The following is a 27500-nucleotide window of genomic DNA, read 5'->3' on the forward strand; positions in this document are numbered from 1 at the left end:
TGGGAGAGAAAGAGAGAGCATGAAAGAATGTATGATTCAATTCTATAGACCCCCTTTCATGTTTGTAATCATCCAGAGCTTTGGTTGGGTGCACGCGCAGCATGGGGTCAGAATAACGGCGCAGCTAATAGACTGACATGTTGAGCTGTCAAGGTATGCACTCTTGTCATTCTTACCCCAGGACCATGAACCGTTGCTTAATAAATTGGTCTTAGCTAATGGCAACTGTCTGCCTGATCCTGAGCTGATAACAGAATGGGTAGACGACAGAATGGGTAGACAGAGATTCATTGGTCCGCCAAATACGGCTATCTAGTTGACAAGCCCAGCGTGTATACACGCAGAAAATTAGTACATTTACTTGACATTTCAGTCAATTCACACACACACACACAATCCAATTGGGATGTAAAGCTTTCTGACCCCGATATGCGCGGGCATTTTCCTGTGACGTGGACCGTGAAGGGGTCAATATCATTTAAATTGTGAGATGACAGACTATTTTCCCGTTACTGTGTATGTCTGAGTACTAGGGCTGCAACTAATGACTGTTCATAGTCGATTAATCTATAGATTATTTAAGCGATTAATAAAGTTGTTTAATTAATAAAATGTCAGAAAATGGTGAAAAGAATGTCCTCAAATGTCTTGTTCAGTTTACTGGCTAAATTATATTTAGTTCAGTGTCTTGGAGGGGTATGCAAAGTAGAACATATTTAAGTTTAAGGAGGTAAAATCAGAGAAATGTGAGGTTGTTTCCTTAACTAATTGATTAATTGTTGCAGCCCTTCCGAGTATGAGCTTATATGTGTCCTTGAGAAAGGGATTTTCTGGGTCTTTCAATCGGGAAACACGTCTGAGGTCTGACCTGTCCTGTCTGGTCTTTCACTGAACGCTCCCTCACTCCCTCCCTCCCTCTCTCCTTCCCTCCCTCTCTCCCTCCCTCCCTCTCTCTTTCCCTCCCTCTCTCTCGGTCAGACAGAGGGGCCATTGTCTGCCCTGCCGTGAGAGAAGATCAGCTCTCGGAGGGATCCATCCGGCCACATTAACCAGCCGTAGTCGTGCAACTCCTGCCTCTCTCCACAGAGGGATGGAAATGGGGTGGAATGGTGTGGAGTGGTGTTTGTGTGTGTGTCAAGTGTGCATGAGAGAGAGAGAGAAAGAGAGAGAGAAAGAGCGAGCGAGCAAAAGAGAGAGAGAGAGAGAGAGAGAGAGAGATTCACCTTATATATGTAGATATGCATTTACAACAATAAACAGTCTACTATACATCTCTCTCTCTCTCTCTCTCTCTCTCTCTCTCTCTCTCTCTCTATATATATATATATATATATATATATATATATATATATATATATATATATATATATATATATATATATATATATATATGCATGTATGTGTGTGTGTGTGTGTGTATGTGTGTATGTGACAGAGTTAACAAATGTGTGTAGTGGTATATGTCCTCCTGTATAGTGCAGGATAAAAGGTGAGAGAGAGAGAGGAGAGAGAGAGAGAGAGAGGGAGGAGATGTACAGAGATGTCAGTGTGCCTGAGTCTGTCGTGATCCCATTTAGCATCGTAAGCCTAAATCCTAAACTGCAAACATGTCACACTATGATATTGTACACGGCCCTGGATAGCCATATCTGCATTTGCTGTGTCTAGGGTCAAGCTGTTGTATTCAAATGGCAACAGACTACCATAATACAGCCACACAGGCCACATGTTTGTGTGTGTTCGTGCATGCCTGTGTGTGTGAGAGACTGGTTGTGCATGAGAGCATGGCTGATGATACATTTCTAATGGAAATGGATAATCCCCTTGCTGGGCATTGCAAGCCTATGTGTGTGTGTTTGTTTGTCTTGTCTGTGTGTGTGTGTGTGTGTATGTATATGTGAGCAAATGTGTGTGTGAATTAGTGTCTTTACATTTGTGCATTTGCACATGTGTGTGTGTGTGTGTATGTGTGTGTGGGTGTATGTGTTTGGGTGTGTGTGTGTGTGTGTGTGTGTGTGTGCTTGCATGTGTGTCTGTGAGTGTGTTTCAGTGTGTCTCTGTGAGTGTCTCTGAATAAAGTGGTAATTGTATGGATGTCTAACTCACACACCCACAAGCCTGTGTGTGTGCATGTGCACATTTGTGATGTGTGATATGTTTGTGAGCGTGTGCATGCATGTGTGTCTATGTGTGGTGTGTGTGTGTGTGGTGTGAGTGTGTGTGTGCATGTGTGTGTGTGTGTGTGTGTGTGTATGTGTATGTGTGTGTGTGTGTGTGTGTGTGTGTGTGTGTATGTGTGTGTGTGGCAGGCCCTGCTGTTGGGGGATTTAGGGAAACAGACGGAGTCACTAATGGAATTAAAAGGCAGGCAGGCGACTGCCCAGCAGGGCTGTGTTTAAGAGTCAGGCGAGCGGCATCTCACACACACACACACGCACACACACACACACACACACACACACACACACACACACACACACACACACACACACACACACACCTCCCGCCGTGCTCATAAGTGCCTGCAATCTGCTGGACCGCTGTCTGCGGTCAGAGTTTAACGCTCACCGCAATTCATTACAGCCACTCAACCCGGGAGGGCATGTTAGGGCTCAGCGAATCAGAGAGTAGCATCTCATTGTTACATCCAATCAGCTCACAGGTGCATGTGAATTTCTAAATCAAGTGAGTTTGACATGTTGAATGAATGAATAAATGCTACATTCAATCGTTCTTACAGGATATAGCCAAACAATGGGTGGGACCTCTTGATTAGAGCGAATCAGCTCTGGAGGGCATGTCGGTGCTTAGCCAATCACTACTCACTAAGTGGGAGCTTGTCATTCAGCTCAAGTGTGCATTTCGAACTTAGCATTTCGTCTTAAGATGGCTGCATAAAGTGGTTACTTCTCAATCTCAGAAATAATCACATTATGCAGTCAGCTTAAGACGGCTGCAGGCAGCTAGCTACATGAAGTCGAATCCCCCTATGGAGTCACCCTGTGTGGGGGGGGAAGCGCTTCATCAACCAATCAGGACAGGGAGTGTAAATCAGTGCTGAATCATTCAGTACATAGGAGACTTCAGGCTCAGTCAATGAGAGCAGAGGACTGTAGGCATCAGAGGCAGCGCTGAACCAATCAGAGATCTTGGCGGGATGCTAGGCTGAGACCCAAGGCTGCATCCGATTCCTACCTGTGAAAGTTGTATTTGCATCTTCCCTGTTTCAAGAGCTGAATTTGCTTCATAATAACTACTAATGTTAATGCAGGCTGATGTTTGGACCGTGGGGAATATCTAATCCTCCATACTGAAACAACACTCTCTGAACTGCTGTTTGGCATCACTGAGAGAGAGATGGGGTGGGATCAGGAAATGACCGCAGGTCGGATTCGAACCTGGGTCGGGTACGGGCGCTGTAGCCTACTGCGCCACAGCACCCCCTGAAACAACACTTTCTGAACTGCTGTTTGACATCACTGAGTACTGCGGGCCACATGCCATCACCAGCAAGAGAAATCAGGTTAAATCCAACATGCCCCCACATGTGATGCTCATTCATGCTAATCAACACTTGATATTATGGATTAGGCCCTATGTAGCCTGGCAGTACATATTCAGTGTTTCCCATACATTGACTTATTTGTGGCGGCCCACCACAATATAAACACTGACCAACACACAATGATTTTTTACGTTCTGTTGAAATGGGATGAAATCCTTTCTTTGTAGAGCTATGTGCAACTTAGCACAGCCTTTCCTTGTGTCTCTGTCCCTCAACATTATACATATTATGAATATAATGCCTACATTTCAAGGTTAAGTCAGCATCAATATGTACTGCCAGGCTACATGTGGGTCATAAATCTTAATGTGTATAATGTTTACATTACTGTATATTCATGCAAATATATTAATAAATAAATGTATAACCTATGTGTAGATGTATAACCTCCATTTCTCCGCAGGCTATTGAGATGCATTGGTGAATGTGAATGTGAACCTCACAAAAAGGTATTGCATGGTGTTTTTAAAATTACGTCCTGGAAGAGGCATGGCTTGGTACAACATTATTCACAACGCAACCAGTTGTACATTATTTACACATGCAACCTGTTGTCACTGTGTGTGCATATGTGGCAATAATCAGAGACACAAACAGCAAACACAAACAGTTTGAGGATTAAACAGTCCCCCCCCCAACTAGACTGAAACTGTGAGTGAATATGGGTCTTTCAATCGGGAATATTGTGATTCAATTTGAATATTGTGATTGCTTTTCCAGAGCGTTAATCCAGAAGATGCTGGCGCATTGACAAATAATATAAGAGCAAAACAAAAACAAGTGTCATTTCCACACACAAGACGAGAGGGGGGAGGGGGGGGGGAGTGGGGAAGGGAAGAGGTGAGGGGGGTCTGTTGCCATGGTTCCTATTGAAGTTAGAATTCTGCCTGATGAAAAATGAAAATGAGAAAGAGTCAGTGGAGCCATTTTGCATGCAGACTGAGAGAGGTGGGCAGACAGAGAGGAGAAAAAGGGAGAGAGAGAGAGAGAGAGAGAGAGAGGGAGTGAGAGGGAGAGAGAGAGGGAGGGAGAGGGAAAAAACAGAGGGATAGAGAGAGAGGGAGGGAGAAAATGAGAGAGAGGAAGTGTGTGTGGGGGGACAGACTGACACAAACAGATAAAGAGAGAAAAGGGGACTCTTGACATACAGTAGATGCATCTACAGCTCTACAGCTTAGGGAAGGGAAACTGAAGATGCCATGAAAGCCTTCTGACAAGTTGTTGTCCTATTTCTGACAGCTACAGAAAGCAAACTAGACAAAAAGGAGGAAAAAAAAGAAAGAGATATTGAGAGAGATAGGGAGAAACGGTTTATCAGTTTACCAGAGGTGTAACTTCCTTTTCTGTTCCACACTGGGTAGTGTCTGAACACACGCACATGCACACACACACACACTCACACTCACACACACACACTCTTCCTCTGTCATTCTCACACTCACTCCCACTCAGTCGGGGCCTCGCCACACACAATTAAATATGTTGCCCTCAGCACAATCGCACCAAGTCAACCAGCAAGCCCAGACCATGTGACCAGTGCACTCGATAACCTGACCGTGCCTGGCTGTGTGTGTGTGTGTGTGCGTGCATGTGTCTGTGCGTGCATGTGTGTGTGCATGTGTTTGTGTGCACGTGTGTGTATGTGTGTGTGTGTGTTTATGTGAGTGTCCTCGCAGTGTCAGCTCGACTCTGGCTGACCGAACCCAGCCGGACCAGTGCAGACCATTCAGTTCCGTTCACTTCAGTTCTCTGTTCTGTTCCATTCTGGTCTGTTCTGTTCCATTCTGTCCGCTTCTGTGCTATTCCGTTCCGTTCTGTTCCGTTCCGTTCTGTTCTGTTCCAATGTGTTCTGTTCTCCCCTCCTTTGGTCCTTTCCAGTCCACCCACTTATTCAGTTCAATTTCATTGAGTTCACGTCCATTAAGTGTGACTCAATTAAGCTCAAATTGGCTCCATTCAGAGGGGCTGAGTTTGGGTCAGGTCTTTTCGCAGTTCAAGCCCATTTGGTCAGTTCATGCCAACTCATTCCAGTGCAGGTCAGTTTTATGCTTCTTTAAAAACAATCATGGTAACACTTTATTTTAATGTGTCGCTGTTACAGTGTACCTACCTAATTAGGTACAGTGGTACAACCTGTGTAACAACATGTACTATCAGGTACTATCATTGTACTTGCATTATGTATTTGTGGGTACCTACATATAGTTGTTACATTGTAATACTGAGTGCTTTTACAAAACTTTGCCAATTTGTCTAAATTTTCATCAGAGGCAAAGAGCTGACCTGAGACCTGCTGGATGGGGTAAATCTGGTCATGATAGATTTGATACACAAATCATTCTTAGCTCCAGTCAAGGCCTCATTGTCTTCAGTGTACATGTAACAGCTGTGCTGCTACAACCTTGTTACTCTTTGATACAGTGGAATAAACCTATTAAGTGTACCAGTTAATTACTTACATGTACATATGACATGTATGTTATGTCTTCGATGTCTTGGAACAGGTCTACTAATTCACATGTTCTGTGTGGTGTAACAGCAGACATGTTTCAACACATCAATTACAGGATGCATGACATCATTGACAGGATGTATATAATATGTATGTACTTAACTGGTAATGTAAGTACTTAACTGGTACACTTTATTTTAATGGGTTTATTCCACTGTATCAAAAGAGTAATAAATGTGTACCAACACAGTTGATACATGTACTACAGTATGTAGGGTAATGGCAGACATGTTCCAAGACACCAATGACACAACATACATGTAATATGTAATTGTAAGTACTTAATTGGTACACTTCATTTTAATGGCTTTGTGCCACTGTATCAAAGAGCAATAAGTGTGTACCAACACAGTTGATATATGTACTATGTAGTGAATTAGTAGACCTGTTCCAAGACATCGAAGACACAACACAACATACATGTCATATGTACATGTAAGTAATTAACTGGTACACTTAATAGGTTTATTCCACTGTATCAAAGAGTAACAAGGTTGTAGCAGCACAGGTTGGAGCTAAGAATGGTTTGTATATCAAATCTATCATGACCAGATTTCTAGATAACTGGTCTCAGGTCAGCTCTTTGCCTCTGATGAAAATTTAGACAAAAAAAAAAAAGTTTTGTAAAAGCACTCAGTATTACAATGTAACAACTATATGTAGGTACCCACAAATACATAATGCAAGTACAATGATAGTACCTGATAGTACATGTTGTTACACAGGTTGTACCACTGTACCTAATTAGGTAGGTACACTGTAACAGCGACACATTAAAATAAAGTGTTACCACAATCATTTGTCTCTGTTAAATGCAACTGTAATCGACTAAGGTCAGTCACGCTATTTTTATTCATGACATCTCACATGTGTTAACTACATTTCAAAACAAAATATTGACCAAAAAGGATACCTCACAATAACTTTTTGAGCAATTTTGCAGGGGAACTACATAACAGTTTCTATGTGTTCTGCTGATTTAAGCTCTCAAGAAGCTTGTGGTTGATGTGAGAGGCGGGGTGTGTGTGTGTGTGTGTGTGTGTGTGTGTGAGCAACCTACATGTTACTCATCTTGATCACAAATGACTAAATCAGCACTAGCCTGAGGATAAATTCATTGTTTTGCACTTTTATGATGTCCTCATAATGGTTTTACCAAAAATATTTGGCAATATCTTTTAACTACAAAAATACACACCTATAGTATTTTGATACAAAATACCGAATTTTCGAATACCATTTTCTTCAAGCCAATAAAAAACAAATGACAAAATATTATTTTGTATTAGAAATACGTATTTGAAATACATATTTTAAATATGTGTATCATAAGTACTGCGCATCCCTGCATAGGACATTATGACAAATTATTATGATGCAGAATTTTGCAAATAGGCATGGATAGGATTGTAGCACATCCGTACTGGTTAGGGGTGTTATGGTACACAAAACTCACGGTTCGGTGTGTACCTCAGTTTTGAAGTCATAGTTTGGTTAATTTTTCGGTACAGTAAGCCTGTAGGTACTGCTAACCTAAAAATTCACTGACAATATTGGTGATGTGCAACGGGAATAGTATTTTGAAAATGTGTCAAATGTTTTTTGATGTTAATTGACAAAACTGACAAAATGGTCCACCACGTAATATATTTGTGTATATTTGTAAACCTGGTCCGCAAGCAAAAAAGCCTGCTGCTGATTACTGTTAAAGACTGCATTTTGTGCATTCGGTACACTTCTGTATTGAACCTAACGTCCTGTACCTGAACGGTTCGGTACGAATATGTGTACCTTTACACCCCATGTACCGGGGGTCATTGAGGGCAGACTGCTGAGCTGGAATGAGTAGGCAAAGAAACACCTGCCCCACACGGAGTGGGGGAGGAGAGGAGACGGCCAGGTATTAGTAGAGGAGAGTCCAACCTCAGCATCCAGGCAGAGCAGAGCAGACACTTACAGGAGCTCACTACCAAAGCAGCCAACTGAGATAATAAGTGCAAAAGAGGCCATTAAACACACACACACACACACACACACACACACACACACACACACACAAACAAACCCAGACAGTTCTATTCAACAAGATTCAAAATTTCACAACTTGAGAGGAAGCAATTTTTGCTTTCAGCAATTTGCTGGCATAAGGCCTACCACCAAAACACTCACAACTCATCTTCCTGGATAGCTTCATGGAAGCTGGATGTCATACAAAGTCCGGATTATGCAAAACCTTCACGTAAGTGTGTTACATTTCTCCCAATGTTCAATGAAGGCAATAAACCTGCAGTTGCCACCTGTTTGTGCAAAGGAGCTGGTAGGCTATTACATTATTCTGGGCTCCATTTACTTCCTGGGGAGGAAGCTATCAAACTTCAGGGAAGATTTCTAAATCTGCCTATGCCATGGCATGGGTTATTAATCATTTCATGATAACATCCAATTTAAATTTCATTTAATTAAATCTACACAATCAAGTTATGAAAAGGGAAGCATAGCCTTACATTCCTACACAACGGCAAATGATCCATCAGATTTAATTAAACTTTTTCAGTTCAGTGGATGACAAAATGGCAAAGTGTTGATTACTTTTCCAATTATTTTCCACACGTTGAACATAAAATTGAAAATGTGATAATAAAATATAATTTTTGTCAAGTGTGTCCACTGAATCATGTTAATGATAAAGAGTGGCATTATGCTTATCTGACAGGACAACATGTTCCATGGGGGGGGGGGGGGGTCACTACGCTAGTTACAACCAAGTGACATTTTCACACACAACCCAAGCTAAACTAACTTTAGCTAGTCCTTTAGGGCTTCTCCATAAAGTTTTCGAACTAATTCAAGGAAGCTAGGCTGATTACCAAATCTCTGTTTACATATAGGCTAAGAGATCTACGTGTTGACCAGTACACAACTTCTGAACACATATGTTGATATAGTCTGTCAGTGGCTTTTAATGAGTAGTGAGACTACCAGTCTGTCTGTGTGTTAGTGAGTAGTGAGACTACCAGTCTGTCTGTGGCCTGGTGAGTAGTGAGACTACCAGTCTGTCAGTGGGTTAGTGAGTAGTGAGACTACCAGTCTGTCTGTGGTTTAGAGAGTAGTGAGACTACCAGTCTGTCTGTGGTTTAGAGAGTAGCTAGACTACTAGTCTGGGGGATAGTGAGTGGCCTTCTTCAGATTTGCCTAGAGGGAGTTACAAGAGAAGAATCTGGGACACGTGTGAGATGTGAACCTTTAGTCCCTAATTTGAATGACAAGTGAAGTCTTAAGTTTAATGTGTCACACACTTATTTATTTGGCATCTCTCTCTCTTTTTCCCCCTCTCTCTCTCTTTCTTTCTCTATTATGTCTATCTAGACATGCTGAATGCGTGTGCTGAATTGCTAAATGCACATCATGTGCTTTAGCCTGTATTTACATGCGAGGCCCCTATCAAAATGGACAATGGATCGAATGACCAGACTGTCCATGGTTTAACACAGGACATCAGAGTCAGTCCAGTAAAACAGACACAGCCCAGTACAGGCCATCGTTCTCTGGGAGGGTGGAGGAAGTGGGGAGTCTCCTTCAGACTTGCCCTTAGGATGTGACAGGTGAAAAATCTGGGACACGCGCGAGATATGTGTCACAGGAGCGCTGAATGTGTCGCTGTACTGCTTCAAGGCGCTCAATACCCAGAGAGGACTCACACGCACAGACAGCGCCAAGACAAATGAAAACAGGAAAGTCTTGATTTTAAGGGTCCTATCTCGCACCCGGCACATTGTGGCATCAGGCACAACGCAATTCTCATTCCTAGCTTACACCTGACGCAATGATCATTAGTCAGTGGTCAGTTGTCAAATTAACCTTGCGTTCCCACCAGCATGTCAATGAAAAAAGTAGATTTGGACAGGCGCATGATCACATATTGCTAATCTAAGGCCAGTAAAAATGATAACGCCACTGGCCAAGAAAAACCTGGTCTAAACTGAAAGGTGCAGGGATACGTCTAATGCGGCCTAAATGCTCATACTGTAAGAGCTAAGGCTCCCATATTGTCTTGTATGACAAAACAGGTGGCTTAGCTGAGTGTAGTTTTGTAGCTGGTTCAGTGTTTCCCATACATTGACTTATTTGTGGCGGCCCACCACAATATCAACATTGACCACCACACAATGATTTTCCAGGTTGTACTAAAAATTGTGCTTAAATCTAGTTAGCATCATAACCACGCCTCGCTAATTTGTTAAAAACTGTTGCATTCAAGTTAATTCTGCAAACTTGCCACCACAAATGTGGGAAACACTGTGGTTGTACAAAAGCTCTGAGACTCTCTCAGAGTGCGGTGTTCAAATTCTCCTTGTCCCCAATGTCTTCACAGCGACTTCACAGATACCCATCTTTGTCACGTGAAGAGACAGTTATTTCAGCGATGATCCACTTGATGACCTCTTTTGAACAGTTATCATTTTGAACTGCAGGAAATTCCACCATGTCTTTGAAAAGCAATTATGCTTCTCCACAGCTCAAAGACCCCATGGCAACTTGAAACACCAACTACTCCCGCAGTTTAAAGGTGCTATGTGAAGATTTTTTCAATTTAGCTCCAAAAGTACCTAGAAATAGCCAAACAATGTCAAGAATCAATCGTTTTGACATCATGTAAAAAACGCCTATATGCCTTGTGTTGTCGACTGAAGTTACTGTAGCATGCAAACCAGGTAGCGTTGACCCAGTGCTCTTGTAAAGCCACTGTGTGCCATGTGTAGCGCTTTGCTAAATACAATGTAAGTCGATGAAAGAGTCATGAGGCTGCATTCAGGACAACACAGCTCTTTGAACTGGACCAAGTGAAGCCATAGACATCCTGCACATTATACTAACAAACCATTTGCATTACCGCATACTCGTGGATCGTTTGTATAAGAAACTTTGGCTATTTAAATGAATCTCCTGTATGTTATCGCAAAGAGTAGGGGTTTCCCCGGTGTCCTGGCTAAATTCCCACCCTGGCTCATTCAATCTGCCCCCCCCCCCTAATCATCCCCCAGTGTAACTGGCTCATTCACTCCCTCACTCTCCACCTCAAGGGTGTGTGTGTGATGAGCGTTCTGGCGCATAATGGCTGCCATGCATCACCCAGGTGGGTGCTACACAGTGGTGGTGGTGAGTGAGGTTCCCCCTTCACTGTGAAACGCTTTGAGTGTTGTGAAAAGCGCTGTATACATGTAATGTGTTGTTGTTGTTGTTGTTGTTGTTAAACATAATTATGTAAGGTGTATGCAATCCAACATCGTGGCCATTCTCTCTGGCAGTAAAGCCAAGGCAATCTTTTATGTGATTGTGCTCACTGCTTGAAGAGTGCTGAGCTATGCAAATAAAATATATTCACTCTAGTTGAGGAAAATTGTCAGTTTTCATGCACTTTGCAGAGGGCTGCATAAAATGTGGACATTATATTACATTAAAATTGCATTGAAAGGGAAGCTACAGTGTGCAGACTTCAGTATTATACTTTTTCATATTGCACTGCCTTGGATCCAGCACATACACTTTGTGATGTGTGCAAGGCTTTGACAATTTACTTCACCATCAGCTAAACATTAGCATTGCATATGCTAAACCTTAGTATTGCATAAGCTAAACCTTAGCATTGTATAAGCTAAACATTAGCATCATATAAGATAAATATCAGCATCATAAGCTAAACATTAGCATTGTATAAGCTAAGCATTAGCATCATATAAACTAAATATTAGCATCATAGGCTTAACATTAGCATCATATCAGCTAAACACTAGCTCCATGAGCTATTGATTTCATGCATGTTGCCTTCTCCATGGCTCTATAGTCTCTACAGTCATATTCATATACAGTCTAAAATGGTTAACTCAGCTTTGACAGAAAAGTGGCATAACATGACACTAACCTGTGATTCCCTGTCATGCTCTGATGCCTGATAATGCCATTATAACACCTCATCATGACCGATGATGGCACGGGGGGGCGACAGACGATCGATATAGAAATATCGATAACTGCCCTGGCGGTACCCGCAGCAGGTAGGAGACTATGGGCCCTGTGGGGTCATCTCCTTGACAACAGATGATTGATTGTCTGGACAGCGCAGCTCCAAATGCTGCTGAGTCAGTTTGCATGCCCTAAGGTGGGGTTAGCTGCTGACGTACGTGTGTGTGTGTGTGTGTGTGTGTGTGTGTGTGTGTGTGTGTGTAAGTGACCGCGTAAGAGAGAGAGCAGGTCTGCAGCAATTAATCGATTAATTGATTAGTTGAATTAACTGAACAGAATACTTTCTGGGAACAGTTTCTCTCATACAGAGAGTAGCAGTCAAATCATTTTGATGAACAGTTGTTCCGACATTACGTAGACTGTGATGCAATGCAATAGAACATTGCACAGACTACAACCACTGTAAAACTACAATGCATAAACTGTAATGGATCTGTAATCTGTAATGGGAACAGCCCCTCTAACACAGATACTTTCCACCATGTGACAGGTGTCAGACAGAAATGGTTTGTCAATACGATTAGCCTAAGTCTATAATGATGAGCCTATAGTATTTTAATGATTTGGCATTTTATTGGAAGTCCCTCTAGTACTGCCAGTGTCCGCCATTAGCTAGGATGAGTTTGCTCTAACCTATACTGGAACGGCCATTAGCTAGGATGAGTTTGCTCTAACCTATACTGGAACAGTCAGTAGTAGCTGCAGGACTACAGTCCCACTTGAGCAGACTGTAATAGTCATGTATTTACACGCAGTAGTATAGTACAGAGCAAACTGTAATAGTCATGTACAGTATTTACACGCAGTAGTATAGTACAGAGCACACTGTAATAGTCATGTATTTACACACAGTAGTATAGTTCAGAGCACACTGTAATAGTCATGTATTTACACGCAGTAGTATAGTTCAGAGCAGACTGTAATGGTCATGTATTTACACACAGTAGTACCGTACAGAGCAAACTGTAATAGTCATGTATTTACACGTACAGTAGTAGTACCATACAGAGCAGACTGTAATAGTCATGTATTTACACGTACAGTAGTAGTACCATACAGAGCAGACTGTAATAGTCATGTATTTACACGCAGTAGTACCATACAGAACAGACTATAATGGTCATGTATTTACACGCAGAAGTACCGTACAGAGCAGACTATAATGGTCATGTATTTACACGCAGTAGTATAGTTCAGAGCAGACTGTAATGGTCATGTATACATGCAGTACCATACAGAGCAGACTGTAATAGTCATGTATTTACACACAGTAGTACTGTACCGTACAGAGCAGACTGTAATAGTCATGTATTTACATGCAGTATTACCGTACAGAGCAGACTGTAATAGTCATGTATTTAGACGCAGTAGTACAGTAGAGAGCAGAGACATGGAGTCACAGGATCACAGCACTGTGGTGGGTTTCAAAAGAGCGGCCTGCCTGCGTACACTCTGCAGTTCTTTTCTGGCCAAACAAAAGAGCTCGAAACAAAAGACCCTGCCTCGTGCCAACCAGACCCGGAGAGAGTGAGAGAACGAGGGAAAATAGCCAGCAGTGGTCTTCCAATCTAATCTAGTTTCTGTTTTTCTTTCCACTGTTTCCAGCAGTGTTCAGTTAACATTATGAAACATGCACTAAAAGCTTGCACAAGAAATACAGAGATTCAATTATGGCCAACATGGAGTAGTAACAGTAAGAGGTACATATAGTACAATAGGGACCCTTCTCTTCACTTAAATGAGAGTTGCAGAAGTGGAAACTTGTTTGACCTTGTGTGACCTTTATGTCCAGGGAAGTGTGTGTGTGTGTGTGTGTGTGTGTCGGAGGGTGGGTGGTGGTGGTGGTGGTGGGGGGGGGGTAATGATCCAGAAGAGACACATCTACTTTGTGCAAAAGCACTGGACCCAGTTGGAAGGGGTCAAAGTTCCGGGGTTTTGTTAGTTCCAGAACACGGATCACACAGGCAGAACACCTCTCTGGAATAGTCATCACCGAGATGATTGATCTGACAGCTGAGCAAAACGGGGAGAACATTCTCTCATAAGGCCTAAACAGGAGTCTGTAAAAGAGCCTCACTTTTGTTCACAAGACCCCTCCACCCCTGAGTGTAGCTATTTAGCTACTGAATCATAGGCAGCTACTCAAAGACAACATTTGTTTGTTTTTTTAAATGGTGAGCATCACAACTGTACAACAGCAACTTCACATAATTTAATAGGACAGGTGAAAGAAGATAATGCAAAACTGTACAAGGCCTGTCATTTTATTGTTGCATTTTTATTGAGTTTGAAATTGTTAACTTTCATACTATACTCTTTATAAAACTATGAAATATTCCAAAAGCCAAAGCATACAAAACTACATTTCACTAATTCTTTCAGTGAAAGACAATGCTGACTGTTATGCAGAACGCTGAGTGGCTAACGCCAGCCAGATCGACACATTTGCAAGGCTATACGTGAATTGTCTCACCACTCGGAGAGAGAGAAAGGGATCATACCGGCTCCTTAATTGAGATGTCCAAAACACACCCAGGCCCTTCACACTTCACACCCCAGTGGAGCGTGGCAGTGGACGTCCGAGAGAGCCGCATGTGTCTGTCCGCCCACCCGCCAACTCAATTAGCCTTGGAGTGACATGTTAAATAACGCACTACTTCCCGGCCACTTACACCCCCCCCCCCACCCCCCCTCCACACACTCACACACAGCCATTTGTAGCCTTTTGTCAAGAGCAAGGCAGTAGGTTCAAAGGCTTAGCAAGGTCAAGGTGACTGCAGGGGTCAGTAAAATCAAATGTCTGGCCATTGATTCCATGACACTAAAACACAGCTCATCGTCTCACCTCAGGGATTGTCATACACATGGCTTTTTAAATGGATATAAATAATTTAGTGAGGGAAGGGGGCGTCTTATACTGGTTCTTAGAGAGCTTGGTGGTGGTAGTGTATGTGTGTGTGTGTGTGTGTGTATGTGTGGGGTGGGGGGGGGGGGCATTTGGCAAAAGCAGTGTTGTTTTGGAGTGGGTCCTGCCCGGCCCCTTTGTTTTGGTGGGTCTTTGTTGTGCTTAGAGGTTTGGGGTGAGTGGTGCTCCACACACGAGGTTGCCTTCAGGGGGTGGGCGGTGTTTAACCCCCTCTAACTCACACACCCCCTCCATTTGATGAACAGGTCTGTATCATGAGTGTACAAAACATGGGCACTCTTATTCGTTTGATAATTGTAATAATAACAATAATAAATGCATTTGGATAAGGATGAAATCAGTAATGTGATTACTGTATTGAGATAACGGCAATAGTTTTCATCTGTATTCAATAAAGACTACAAGGGAGCAAAATACAGAAAATCAACATTGTAGGCCATTATACACACCACTATATTGCGTTATTAGCACCGAATTTGGAATTAGACCGAGTGTATACACAACTATGGCCTAAACAACAAACAAAATACGGTTTAATTAGAAGTCACTTGATTTCCTGAATGTCAGCGGTAAAATGCTCAACCTGTTACAATCAACAACAGTGTGCCACAATAACAGGAGTAAACAAACGCTGAACTTGGGCACGAGGGTAGGCCCGAGCCTGAAAGCGCTTTTCCATTCGCGCATCCGCGAGAACACTCGCCTGCTCGCTCGCTCGCTCTCCCGCGGCCACCAGTCACGGGGTGCCTTGTTTGCAAGGCTTGTCAAAGCGTACCCCGCCCGTGATACAAGTCAAATGAGAATAACACCCGCGCTGTCAAATCATATAATCTCTCTGTAACATGCCCATACCTCACAAATGCGATCATGAACTTGCTACACACACACACACACGCACACACAGACACACACCACCCGTTCACTCGCTTATGAAGATACAAATGTCATTCCACTCAAATACGCAATGACGCTTTCCCCCCAGAACCGATGTACATTATAGATACACGGTGCTTGTGTGTTGTCAACGTGTTGTCTTGTAGCTTTACTACAAAGGCAAAAAGTGCGAACGATATATATTGCTATCCGTTTGGTTGTTTAGCTGCCTGCAAGCACCGATGATCAGATTATAGAGCGATTTGGGCTTACCTGTATTCGCAGACGTAGACGCCTCCTCCTATCTTCTCTTTTGCGGCCGAGTGTTTTTTGAGTTGAGTTTACATATCTATGCCTCCCAATACTGTGGGGACGCGTTGGGTTAGCATCAACTAATGAGGATCACATGCACCAGGGCTGCCGCCGAAATCCAGAAATCTGTGTCCGCTGGATGCCTGGATGCATGTGTGTTTCCTTGGTAGCATCGACTCTCCAGCGCGAGAGAGGGAGGGAGAGAGCTGCAACAACGCAGCGTATTGCGCAGGCGCGGTTGTAGGCTACATGTACATCCCCGACCACTGCCCCACCGAGAGAGCAAACACGCGCAGCAGCAGCAGCGTGCTGAAAAGATGGGAAAATGCTCAGAAACTGGGTCGAGGACAAGGACGGTTCCACGACATTCCTAAATTATAGCCTACCAAGCACTGACAAAGCCATGCACATCAGAGTCCTTGGTCAGATATTATGAAACGTCTGTGCCGTCTATTGGCCGCATTGTTTTCCTAGAATAGGCCTACCTCCATGTTATCTACAGTACCGCTACTCTTGCGCCCTCTGGGAAAAGGGGAACTCCATACCGTTAGCCCAGCACCCCTTATAGCAACTATCTATAATAAACTTCCTTACAATTGCAGTGGTGTCTCGTGTATATTTGTGATTTTGTGAGATGTGCAACTGCCAAAGTAGTGAGAATGTGATTCAGAGGGGTTTCTTTTCGGCAGCCCATTTCATCTGATGATGCTGGCGCTCTATTTGTGATCAGTGATGCAGATCACTCTATTTGAAAGCGTGTTATCAGGTCTCGTGTCATCAGGTAAGCGAAAAACTCTCTGCCATTGCACATTTATCTCAAGTATAAAATTAATTTTGTGAAAGGTAAAACAGCCTGTAGTTTAATTTTGTTCTCTAAAAATTGTTAGTACAGAAAAAAACGTGATAAACTATTTTGCATGATACAAAATGCATAAAAATGTAAGTAGGCCTAGGCCTAGTTCAGGGTAAACGATCATATCAACGATATGAATGAACAATGAGGAAAATAGCCTACTTATCAAAAAGTCATCGTTTTCTGAATAATGCTATGAAAGAACGAGACACATTGTATTTTCAGAATATCTCCTGAATAATTTTGCTTTTAGTTCAAATGTAGCCTGTATTTATACTACATAGTAGGCCTATAACCTCCACCACCGTGCATCTCCAGGCTGCATGCACTTAACGTCTCTTTCCTCATTCGTTTTCACAACCGTTACAGCTAATGAAAACGGATTTCAAAAGGGCGAGAATCATGCGGCGGACAGAATCGATGGCCCACTTGAAGATGGCAATAACCACTATTCATCTATGTTCTACATATTGGCCAAAAGATGGCAGTGTAGGACAAGTGTTTCGCAAACCCGCTGTAGTGTTTCGACTCATGTCATTGTAGCCAACCCACCTGTTTTACGTGTCGTGAATTACTTTTCGGTACAGCTCACTACAAATAAACTGTAGCCTACACAGGTAAAAAATTACTTAGGCTGAATAGGCTATAACCTTCATCAACTAAACTAGAGATAGCGAGTTATGGATTGAAACACTGATTATAAAAGAAAAGGAGGTTTAGCCCTATGACATGCACTCTCAAACGTTTATGTCACTATGTTTAAGGATATTTTTCAACTCATGATCCAGCACATAATAATTACACGGAATTTAATCGTTAAGTTCTCAAGAAACAGCCACGAGGATATGGAGTGCGAACTTGCAATCGTGTAAAGTTAGTGGAGAAATGTCCACCCTCCTCTCTGTCACAGGGTAAGGACGCGTGGGTTCTCTCTCTCTCTCTCTCTCTCTCTAGAGAGAGAGAGAGAGAATGTCCTGATTGGATCAGGGGAGCAGACACGTCCATCTTGTGCTGTCCTTGGTACTGAAATCAGCAGCCTGCAGTCCACAGACAAACACCCACAAGAACACTTTACAGCATTGCCGGGCGTAAAAATGATATTTGGCCCAATTGTAATGATGCACACACAAGGACGTTTTAATAAATAAATAGCAGCATCACAACAATGAGATACTCGAGTAGCCTAAACAAAGTAGGTGTGTCAGACAAACACACACAGGTAATGGTATAAAAATGGCATTTTAGACAAGATATACAGACATGTTGCTAACTCTACACACAGATATTTACGTTATAACATTGACTGCATGGTATACTGCAATGAGTTTGTCTGAAAAATAACAATACAAATGTGTTCAACACCTGTCTTTTGGTTGTCTATGGCCAACACACATCTCCCTTACAAGGGTTGTCTACTCGGCCACGGCCAAAACAGAAAAGGAAAGAAAATAGAGCTCTACTACATTCATAACGTGCAATTCATCTGGTCTGTGTTCACTTCTGATGTATAATTCAATGGCTAAAGTTGATTCAAAGAGCTTTGAAATGTCCACCACGCCTTTGTTTGGACTCGACTTCGCCGTGTCCCCCACCCGCTGCGATCTAAGCGCAGGGAGTTCTTAACGTCAATATCACACCACATTCCATAAGATTAGCCGTGCTACACTTTGATCTGCCGCTGAATGCTAAGAGGAATCAAAGTTTGAATTACATTCCGTTATGCGTCTCTGCCGGTTACTTTTAATGCCAATGCCAGTCAAGCCCGTAGACACAGATTAAGAGCCAGCATGAAGCTCCCTTTCATCTGAATTCATCTTAACGTTGGTACACATTGTAGTGGCACACACTACTATAAGTGTATCTAATTTGAACGTGTTTACATCATGAATAACGTTTCTACTTTCAAGATTTCGAAGATGGCCTGAAGGAAGCAGAGCATGATAAGTTGTTGACCATCTTGCTGCGAAGTAGGCTTATGGTCTGATGGTATAGTGTTCAATGGATGATGCGTCTATTTGAACGTCAGCCTGGGATGGTTCAATTGGATAAATATAATATATGTCTAATCCAGTTTACAAAAAGCCTGGTCATAATGGACGTTTAGTTTAGTTAATAGAAAATACTGACACATTGGTCATTACTTATGTCCCGGAACGGGGAATTGCTTGAAAATAAAATGTATCTTTATATTGAAAATGCGAGTGTTGCTGGCTTCAGTTGAATAAGTAGGCATTCATTACTAATTTGATCAACAGTTGTTCATTTAGTATTTTTTTAAGTTCACTTCCAAAATCAGCCACCAGATGGCCGTTTGACTCCATTCAAATTCGTTGCCTTCTATACGCAACATCTCCAATGAAAGAAAAATAAAATCAATACAAACGTTTTCGAGTCATGCATCATCACTTCAATTCACATACATTTTTTGCATGTAAAACATGAACTTGTGGTCACTGAAACAAGTGCCAGTTTGTCTTGCTAAAAGCCTCAACATAAATATGCTGATTTGTTATAAAGAATATTCACAAAGGAGGTATGAGAGTTAGTGAATTTAGTACATCTGTTCGTCCCTGATGCATGAAATGAGAACACCTGTCTGTCTGTGTCTGTGTCTGTGTCTGTGTCGTTTAATGTGTGGTCCGTCTACAGACTGGTTCCACTCAGAAGCAGCCAGCGTCCCCTGTATTAGAGGCTGCCATCCAGCATGTACACTCATATCCTGAAGCCTGTGTGTGGAATTATGGGAATCTGCTTCATTGCCATGGAATCCCACAATGCTGTTCCTGCACCTCACTGCAAAAAAAGCCCAAACCAACCAATCAGACGCTGCTGGTGTCCTGTCTGGGGGCGTGGCAGCTGTTGACGGACAGCTGGGAGAGCGGCCCGACCTTGAGCCCCGTCTCCACGCCATCATCGTCCGTGCGGTCCAGCTCGAGGTTCCGGAGTGCGCTCCCGTCGCCGTTTTTACAGTTGCTGTTACGGTCCACCGCGGTCCCCACCCCTGCCCCCTCCCCCCCTCCGCCGTGTCCCTTGGCGAGTAGCACGGGCGTGACGGCATGCGAGGAGGGGGGGCACGGCACCACGTGCAGCGGCACGGGCTTGAGCAGCGCTCCGCCGCCGTTGGCCCCCGAGGGCCGGTAGCGGCAGCGCAGGTAGCGTGAGAAGGCGCGGCGGTACGTCTTGTTGAAGAGTGTGTAGACGAGCGGGTTGACGCCGGACGAGATGTAGCCCACCCACACGAAGACCTTGAGCAGCTCCTCCAGCAGCTGGCGGCTGCACGACTGGTGGCAGAGGACGAAGAGCACGTTGGTGACGAAGAACGGGCACCACATGACCAGGAAGAGGAAGAAGACCACGCCCAGGACCTTGGAGGCGCGGCGCTCGTTCTTGATGGCCTGCATCATGCCCCGGCGACCGCCGCCGCTGCTGCCGTGGCTACCGCCGCCGGCCGAGTCGCGTCCGGTGGCCGGCGAGTTGAGCTGCGATGGCGCCTCAGAGCTGGGGATGATGGAGATGGTGTCCGAGCACGGCGTGGTGGTGCTCGGCCCCGACGACACCGCCCCCCGCAGGCAGTTGAGGCTACTGCGTCGCGACGGAGCCACGGAGGACGCCGCCGACTTGGACACCGACGGCAGCGACGTGGCCGAGCCAGGCGGTGGCCCCGACGATGTCGTCGACGGCGGGTTCAAGGGCTGCTGGGAGGAGGACGTCTTGCCCTCGTAGAGGAAGACGGTGGCCTGCCGCTGCAACACCTGGATGGTCAGGCAGTAGGTGACCACCATGATGACCAGCGGGATGAAGAAGGCCACGAAGGAGCCCACCAGCATAAAGCGCTCCTCGTTCATCACACAGCTGCCGTTGACAAACACCTTGTCCTGGTTGTGCAGACCAATCACCGGGATAGGCATGGAGATGCCTGGACGAGAGAGGAGAGGAGACGAGAGGAGGATCAGAGAGGAGAAAAGAGAAAGGAGAGGAGAAGAGAGGATGAGAGGAAAGGGGAAGAGAGGACAAGAGAGAGAGGAGGAGAGGAGAAGATAGAACAAGAAAGAGGAAAAGAGAGGAGGAGAGGAGAAGAAAGGATGAGAGAGAGGAGGAGAGAAGAAGAGAGGATGAGGGAGAGGAGGAGAAAGGACAAGAGAGAGGAGGAGAGAAGAGAGGATGAGAGAGGAGGAGAAAGGACAAGACAGGAGGAGAGGAGAAGAGAGGATGAGAGAGAGGTGGAGAGGAGGAGAAAGGACAAGAGAGAGGAGGAGAGGACAAGAGAGAGTAAGTTGGGCATTTCTGAGTGATTTCAGCACAGGGGGATAACTAAAGCAAAACGAGGCAAGGTCAGAAACAGTGTGACATGCAGTGAGGGACATTCAATTCTTCATTTTCTTATGGGATTGTTGCCATCTTAGGGCCTGCAGAGGAGAGGGGAGGAAAGGAGAGGAGATGAGGGAGGAAAGGAGAAGGGAGGAAAGAAGAGGAGATGAGGGAATAGGAGAAGAGAAGAGAAGTTAAAGGACCAGTATGTAGAAAATAATGGAAAATAAATTGTAACAATTCCAAAAATTATCACCATATGTTGTCAGAGAGTAAAGAAACACGATGAATTGAAGTAATTGATTATTTGACAACATTATTATAACCCGTAAAACCCTTAAAAAAATGAGTTATGGGGCGGAATTGATTTTGGCCTACAGAACGTTCGGTAACAATCCTACAAACCGCTCCTATAAAAGAAGAGAGCAGAGGACAAGAGAGGAGAGGAGGGGGGTGAGGAGAAGAGGCAGGAGAGGAGAGGCAAAACAATTTGAGACTCAGACATTAATTTTTTCCATGTGTTCTTTCTCAAGGGAAGTGTCATTAGGATGGAGGAACTTAAGGAGATTCCTGGAAAGAGAATTAGTCAGGGATTTGCAGGAAGAATGGTAGCAGACATTCCAGGACTAAAGAGATTCAAGATAAGAATATTCTCAAAAGGAACAAACTAATAAAAACTGAAGACTTTCGTTCCCTTAGGGTAGGGGGATTTCTGGAAGAAGAAGCCATCGGAGATTTGGTGAAGGCCTTTTTCAAAGTGTTTTTACAGAGGGGAAATAATAAAGGTGCAAAATGGGACTTCAGAGCATGGAATTAAAGGTTTAGTCCATGACTCAGGTGGGCTCCCAAAGCACAGAGCTAATTGGCTAGGAAAGTGTATGGCTCAGTCGGAGTCGCTTTGTTTGTTTCCTGTTTAGTAGAGAAATGGCTGTGTACAAACACTTGTTTATTATTATTAAAAGCACACCAATGGAACAGGCAGCTAGGGATAGAGGACATTAAGGAGCAATTTGTTGATTTTGACCAAAAAAAAAAATGCACTGGCATAGAATCACGGATGTTACCTTTACATTACAAAACAGGCATTGTCATTGATTCTTTTTTACAGGTTAAACCTAAGCTGGGACTGTCTCATCCAATCGGTAGGACAAATCTTTGAGGGAAAAGAGATATTCTTAGATTCCGTGATGGGCATTTTTTTACTGATTTTTTGACAAGGAAAAGGAACCTAAGCTGCTCTCTCAAGGCAGTAGACATAATGCTTGAACATATGCTGAGGTTATGCAATAGAGAAGACCAATGTATCATTAACGTAGCCTGTGAGATCTTTCCTATCTTTGAGTTTTTCCATGCCATCTGCCTTTCATTCATTATTTCGACACCTCTATGCAGCCATTTTGTCCTTACTCTTTCACCAGTTTCTTCTGCTTGTCAGTGCACTGGACAGTACAATACCATTTAAATCTTCTGAATGAAAATTTGAATTTGGTGAAACTCTTCTTGTTACCCAGCCCAATTGCAAGTGTTGCAGAAGAGAGCGGTCGGCTTAGCTTCAAATGATTCCTCTGAAAGAATCTGAAAGGTTATTGCTTAATGCAACAGCAAAGCCAGCACAATAAAACAAGTCAGTTGATGATGCTTGGCGTTCCATACTTTGATCATATTAATACATGCATTACAGTGTACCATCCCTTTTTCTTACATGATACACACTTTAAAGACACACAACACACTCACAACCAGAGGATGTGCCAAGTTGCCAGAATAACAAACAGCCATGTAATCAAAAAACAATTTTCTGCACACTTGGCCTTCTTTTCAATTAAAGTTTGACATGCTTTTCGTTAGACGGCGATTGCACGGATCTAATCTTACATGACTCATTCATTCATTCATTTATTCATTCATTCATTTCTTCATCCATCCATGCATTCATTCATTTGCTCATTAACTTGCTCATCCATCCATCCATCTCTCCATTCATTTATTCATTCATTATTTTCTCCATCACATGTCATTACTTACCCACCCCCTGATATTGCACAACCCTTGTTAGACTGCCATTACACCATCACACACAGTGTTATAAAGGCATTACAAGATGTGTGCTTATATAATTGTGAGCCTAGTTTTATGTAAGTACAGACCATCAAGCAGTGTCCTGTTACACAATGTACGTATAACACAGTGATTAGTGACATGCACTGTAAAACAGGCTGTGTACAAGGCCGAGTGGTCCAATGTTGCAGCCTGCTTTAAAATTTAAGAGAATGAGACTCGTAAAAACATAAATGCATCAAGGCCAAAGTAACAGCCTAACACACACCTCTGCAGGATCAGAAGTCTTATTTCAAAGCATAAACACAGCAATATCATAACAATGCAGAGAAGATAATTTTTGTTGCTAAACATTCACTTGAATATCCTGTGATCTTTGTAAAAAGGATTCACCAAATACTGAATATTATCTTTTCAATCGGATCGGCCAGAGTCTGTGCACTAGATCTGGAGGCTGGGGGGTTGGGGGGTTTGGAATCCAGCCTTGGGTATTAAAAATTGCTGAGGGGGAAATGGAACACGGTAGATTAGGACAGTCTTATGGAATGCAGCATCACAACAGCAGACAGAGCACATCTGCCAACGGTAGACGACTTGATTGGCACAGGGTACAAGAAATATAAAATTATAAAAATGCAATGCGTACTCAAGAGCTGGGTGAAAACAGGAAGACAAAAAGATAGAGAAGAAAAAGAACAAAAAATATATACATACAGAGGGTGCACTATCATAGTAGGTTAACATGTGCTTGTGAGTGAGTGTAAGGTAAGTCATCTCATGGCATGCAAAGGTGCTTCATAAAACACACAAGTGAATGGAGCAGCCGCCACCCCTCAGTGAATACAGTCACAAAGTCTCAAACTGCAGTTATCTTTTACCATATCATACACTTAAAGGAAAAATCTGGCGAGTTTTCACATAGATCTCCGCTTTCTCGAGGTCACCGAGTACCGTTGGTACGAAAAGAACAAAAAAACAATCGGTTTTACATAGCTCGAGTTGCTACAGTCGGCAGCTAATGCAGTCAGGCAGCGCTACACTAGTGCTGTAGAGGCCTGTATAGAGGCCTGACTGTGTTAGCTGCTGACTGTAGCAACTCCAGCCAAGTAAAACTGATTGTTTTTTTGTTCTTTTCATACCGACGGTACTCGGTGACCTCAAGAAAACGGAGAGCTGTGAAGGAGAAATTTTGGATTACTAACATTTTCATGTATTAGAAGTGATTATTAATAATTTTACATGTATTAGAAGTGAATACTAATCTACATTTATTACATAGAAGTGATTAACATTTCATTTTCTTATATTCTTTGTATGCTTTCTATACATTCAATACTGTGCAACTTTGCTTTGTCTGTCATTTGTTCTCTCCATGTCATGATTTTCTAATAAAGGTCATGCGACCCCCTTTGTCACGAGTTAAGGGTATTCTGCCTTAGGCAGTAATATTAGGAATATCCCGACAGGAACTAGACTATGGCAAGAGAATGCTGAAGGATGTATATGTATTGTATTGACCAATTATCTACTTACTTGGAGTAGCCCCATGACTTGCGTATGGCGCATGGATCACATGCTATGTCCAAGAAGTGTATATGTATTGTTGTATTTCTGCATGTATGAGGATTTTTTGGAAAAGACCATTGTACTCATGTGATTTGTATTACCAATGTAATTAACATGTATAAGATGGGGCTTCACCCTAGAGAACTTTGAGTTGTGTTACTGGAACATGCTGTTGCTAGTGACCTGCTCCCGGTATCGTGAATAAACCTGCAGTGGTTCCTCACACCTGAGTGTTGCCTGGATATTTTTGACCACAGCTGATTTTTATTTCTTTCAGTACTCGGCGACCGAAACTCTAGCCGAAGAGCTATGTGAAAACTCGCCGTATTTCTCCTTTTATCATCTGGACACACGGTTTACAACGATAATAACCAAGTGTGTTCCAGACGTCACACTGCGGAGAGAAAAAAGAGAAAGAAACATCAACAGAGAGACCACAAGAGATAAGAGGAGGAAGAGAATTATGAGATAAACAAGAGGAGGTAAACAGCAAGTAGACAAAGAAGGGGAAGAAGAGGGGGAGGGAAAGAAAGAGAAAACGGAAAGGAAGAAGAGGAGATGTGAAAGGGGGAGGAGAAGGGAGGGGAGGGGAAGTGCTCGGCGGCGTTGCGGTCGGGTCTGGAGGCGGAGGAAAGGGGATATGATAATGGCTTCCTTCTGTCATTTTGCATTTCGCTTCCTCTTCAGGTGGTGGTGCCATGACTAATCCCAACACTGGCTGGCTAAGAGTGATGGAAGTGTCAATGTGTGTGTGTGTGTGTGTGTGTGTGTGTGTGTGTGTGTGTGTTCATATGAAGAGACTAGTTATACATGTAGGTGTTGTGTGTGGTGTTTATGTGTGTCAAGGCCTTTAGAAGTATGTGGGTTGCTGTGCATGGAAATCTTTTTCATGAAGGACTATGTTTTTGTTCCTGCACAAATATGTGTGTAGGTGTCTCATGTATAATTATGCGGGAAGGCTTGAGAAGAGACATTCATCAAACTGACAAAGTATAAATGCAGTAATGTGGTAATGAAGTGCAGGTAAATGCAGATCCAAAAGAATAAAGTAAAGGCCCATTCACACCAAAAACGATAACGATAACGATAACTATAAATAAATATCGTTCTCGTTAATATGAATGACGACGTTCACACATAAACTATAACGATAACGACATGAAGAACGATATCGTTGGGGATCACTTTCAGAGCGATTTTCACAACGATAAAATGCTAATAGCCAATCAGTCACATTTATTAACACAAGGAGAGACTTTGTTTATCGTTGTTCAGTGTGAACGCTTTTATCGTTATGGTTATAGTTATAGTTATTGTTATCGTTCTTGGTGTGAATGGGCCTTAAACGGGCACAAATATAGAAGGTAATAACAGTAAAAGTAAAAAGAAAGGGTGGAATGATGGATCACGAGAGGATGCTAATGACAGCAACAGGATGGCACGACGTAGAGAGAGAGAGATAGAGAGAGAGAAAGAGAGAGAGAGAGAGAAAGAGAGAGAGAGAGAGAGAGAGAGAGAGAGAGAGTGAGACAAATAAGACCTTAAAGGTTGTATCAGCGATTTCAGGCCCAAAAAAGGCCCAAACATAAATGATCACATTCATCTAATCTTTCTTAACGATCCGCTAGCTGCCTGCCCCATAAGCAGGCCGTCAAAAACGCGTCTCTGTAGGCAGCCTAGGCTCCGAGATCTATACACAAAAACAATTGCTACCAACAAGGGTTGGCAACCACTCAAAGGGAAAATAAAGTGTTTCAACCAATAACCGACGAGATGCGCGTTTAGGAGAGTTTCAATTGCACGGGAGGGAGTAACGAGCTAGCTCTCTCTTTTGTTTGAACATCAACAAAAAAAAGTGACGTATCCCCGCTATCGCTCATACAACCTTTAAGTGAAGAGAAAAAGCAGAAGATTGTGTGCACTGATTACATAATAAGCGGAAAGTTTACTATATTTCACGTAAAATTAAACAGGAGAGTTGTGCAGAGAGTGTTCTCTAACACATAAACATCTGCCCCTGAGAGAGAAAACAAAGGTTAGAGATAGACATAGCGAGCGAGAGCAACCTCCTTAATGGGGTTGTAGCATATGTCCTATCTCTTCTACTGTGTGTCTCTGTATATACCAGTATGGTGGTCTCCTTTTCCTCTTCCTTATCAAGCACTGTTACTCTGCCAAGTGATGCTTTAGATAAACATGTGCATTTGAACTGAGTAGCAGCGAATGACATCAAACAGAATAGAACAGATAGAATAGAATAGAATAGAATAGATTGGAATGGAATAGAATAGAATACAATATAATAGAATGGAATATAATAAACTAGAACAGAATATAATAGATTGGAATGGAATGGAATAGAATAGAATAGAATTGAATAGAATAGATTGGAACAGAATAGAATAGATCAAATTGAATAGAACATATAGAATAAACTAAAATAGAATTTGATCTGATTTGTTCTGAGGGGTGTCATACAAGTAAACTCTTCAGACCTCAGTACAGG

General features: G+C 43.0%; 2 protein-coding genes across 5 annotated transcripts in view; both read right to left on the minus strand.

Moving 5' to 3' along the window:
• The window catches only part of zgc:109889 (uncharacterized protein LOC553542 homolog), a 45429-nt gene extending 29036 nt beyond the window's left edge, over positions 1–16393 (minus strand). For both annotated transcript variants that reach the window (XM_042069751.1, XM_042069750.1), the window contains exon 1: positions 16171–16393. The gene's annotated coding sequence lies outside the window, so the exon portion shown is untranslated. The remainder of the gene's footprint in view (positions 1–16170) is intronic.
• A 1785-nt stretch (positions 16394–18178) lies between these two features.
• htr2cl1 (5-hydroxytryptamine (serotonin) receptor 2C, G protein-coupled-like 1) overlaps positions 18179–27500 on the minus strand; it is a 124668-nt gene continuing 115346 nt past the window's right edge. For all 3 annotated transcript variants that reach the window (XM_042069749.1, XM_042069748.1, XM_042069747.1), the window contains one exon: positions 18179–20978. In XM_042069749.1, the coding sequence (XP_041925683.1) occupies positions 19882–20978 (1097 nt within the window). In that variant the 3' untranslated portion in view covers positions 18179–19881. The remainder of the gene's footprint in view (positions 20979–27500) is intronic.

This window comes from Alosa sapidissima, chromosome 18 (genome assembly GCF_018492685.1).
Source record: "Alosa sapidissima isolate fAloSap1 chromosome 18, fAloSap1.pri, whole genome shotgun sequence".
Classification (NCBI taxonomy): domain Eukaryota; kingdom Metazoa; phylum Chordata; class Actinopteri; order Clupeiformes; family Clupeidae; genus Alosa; species Alosa sapidissima.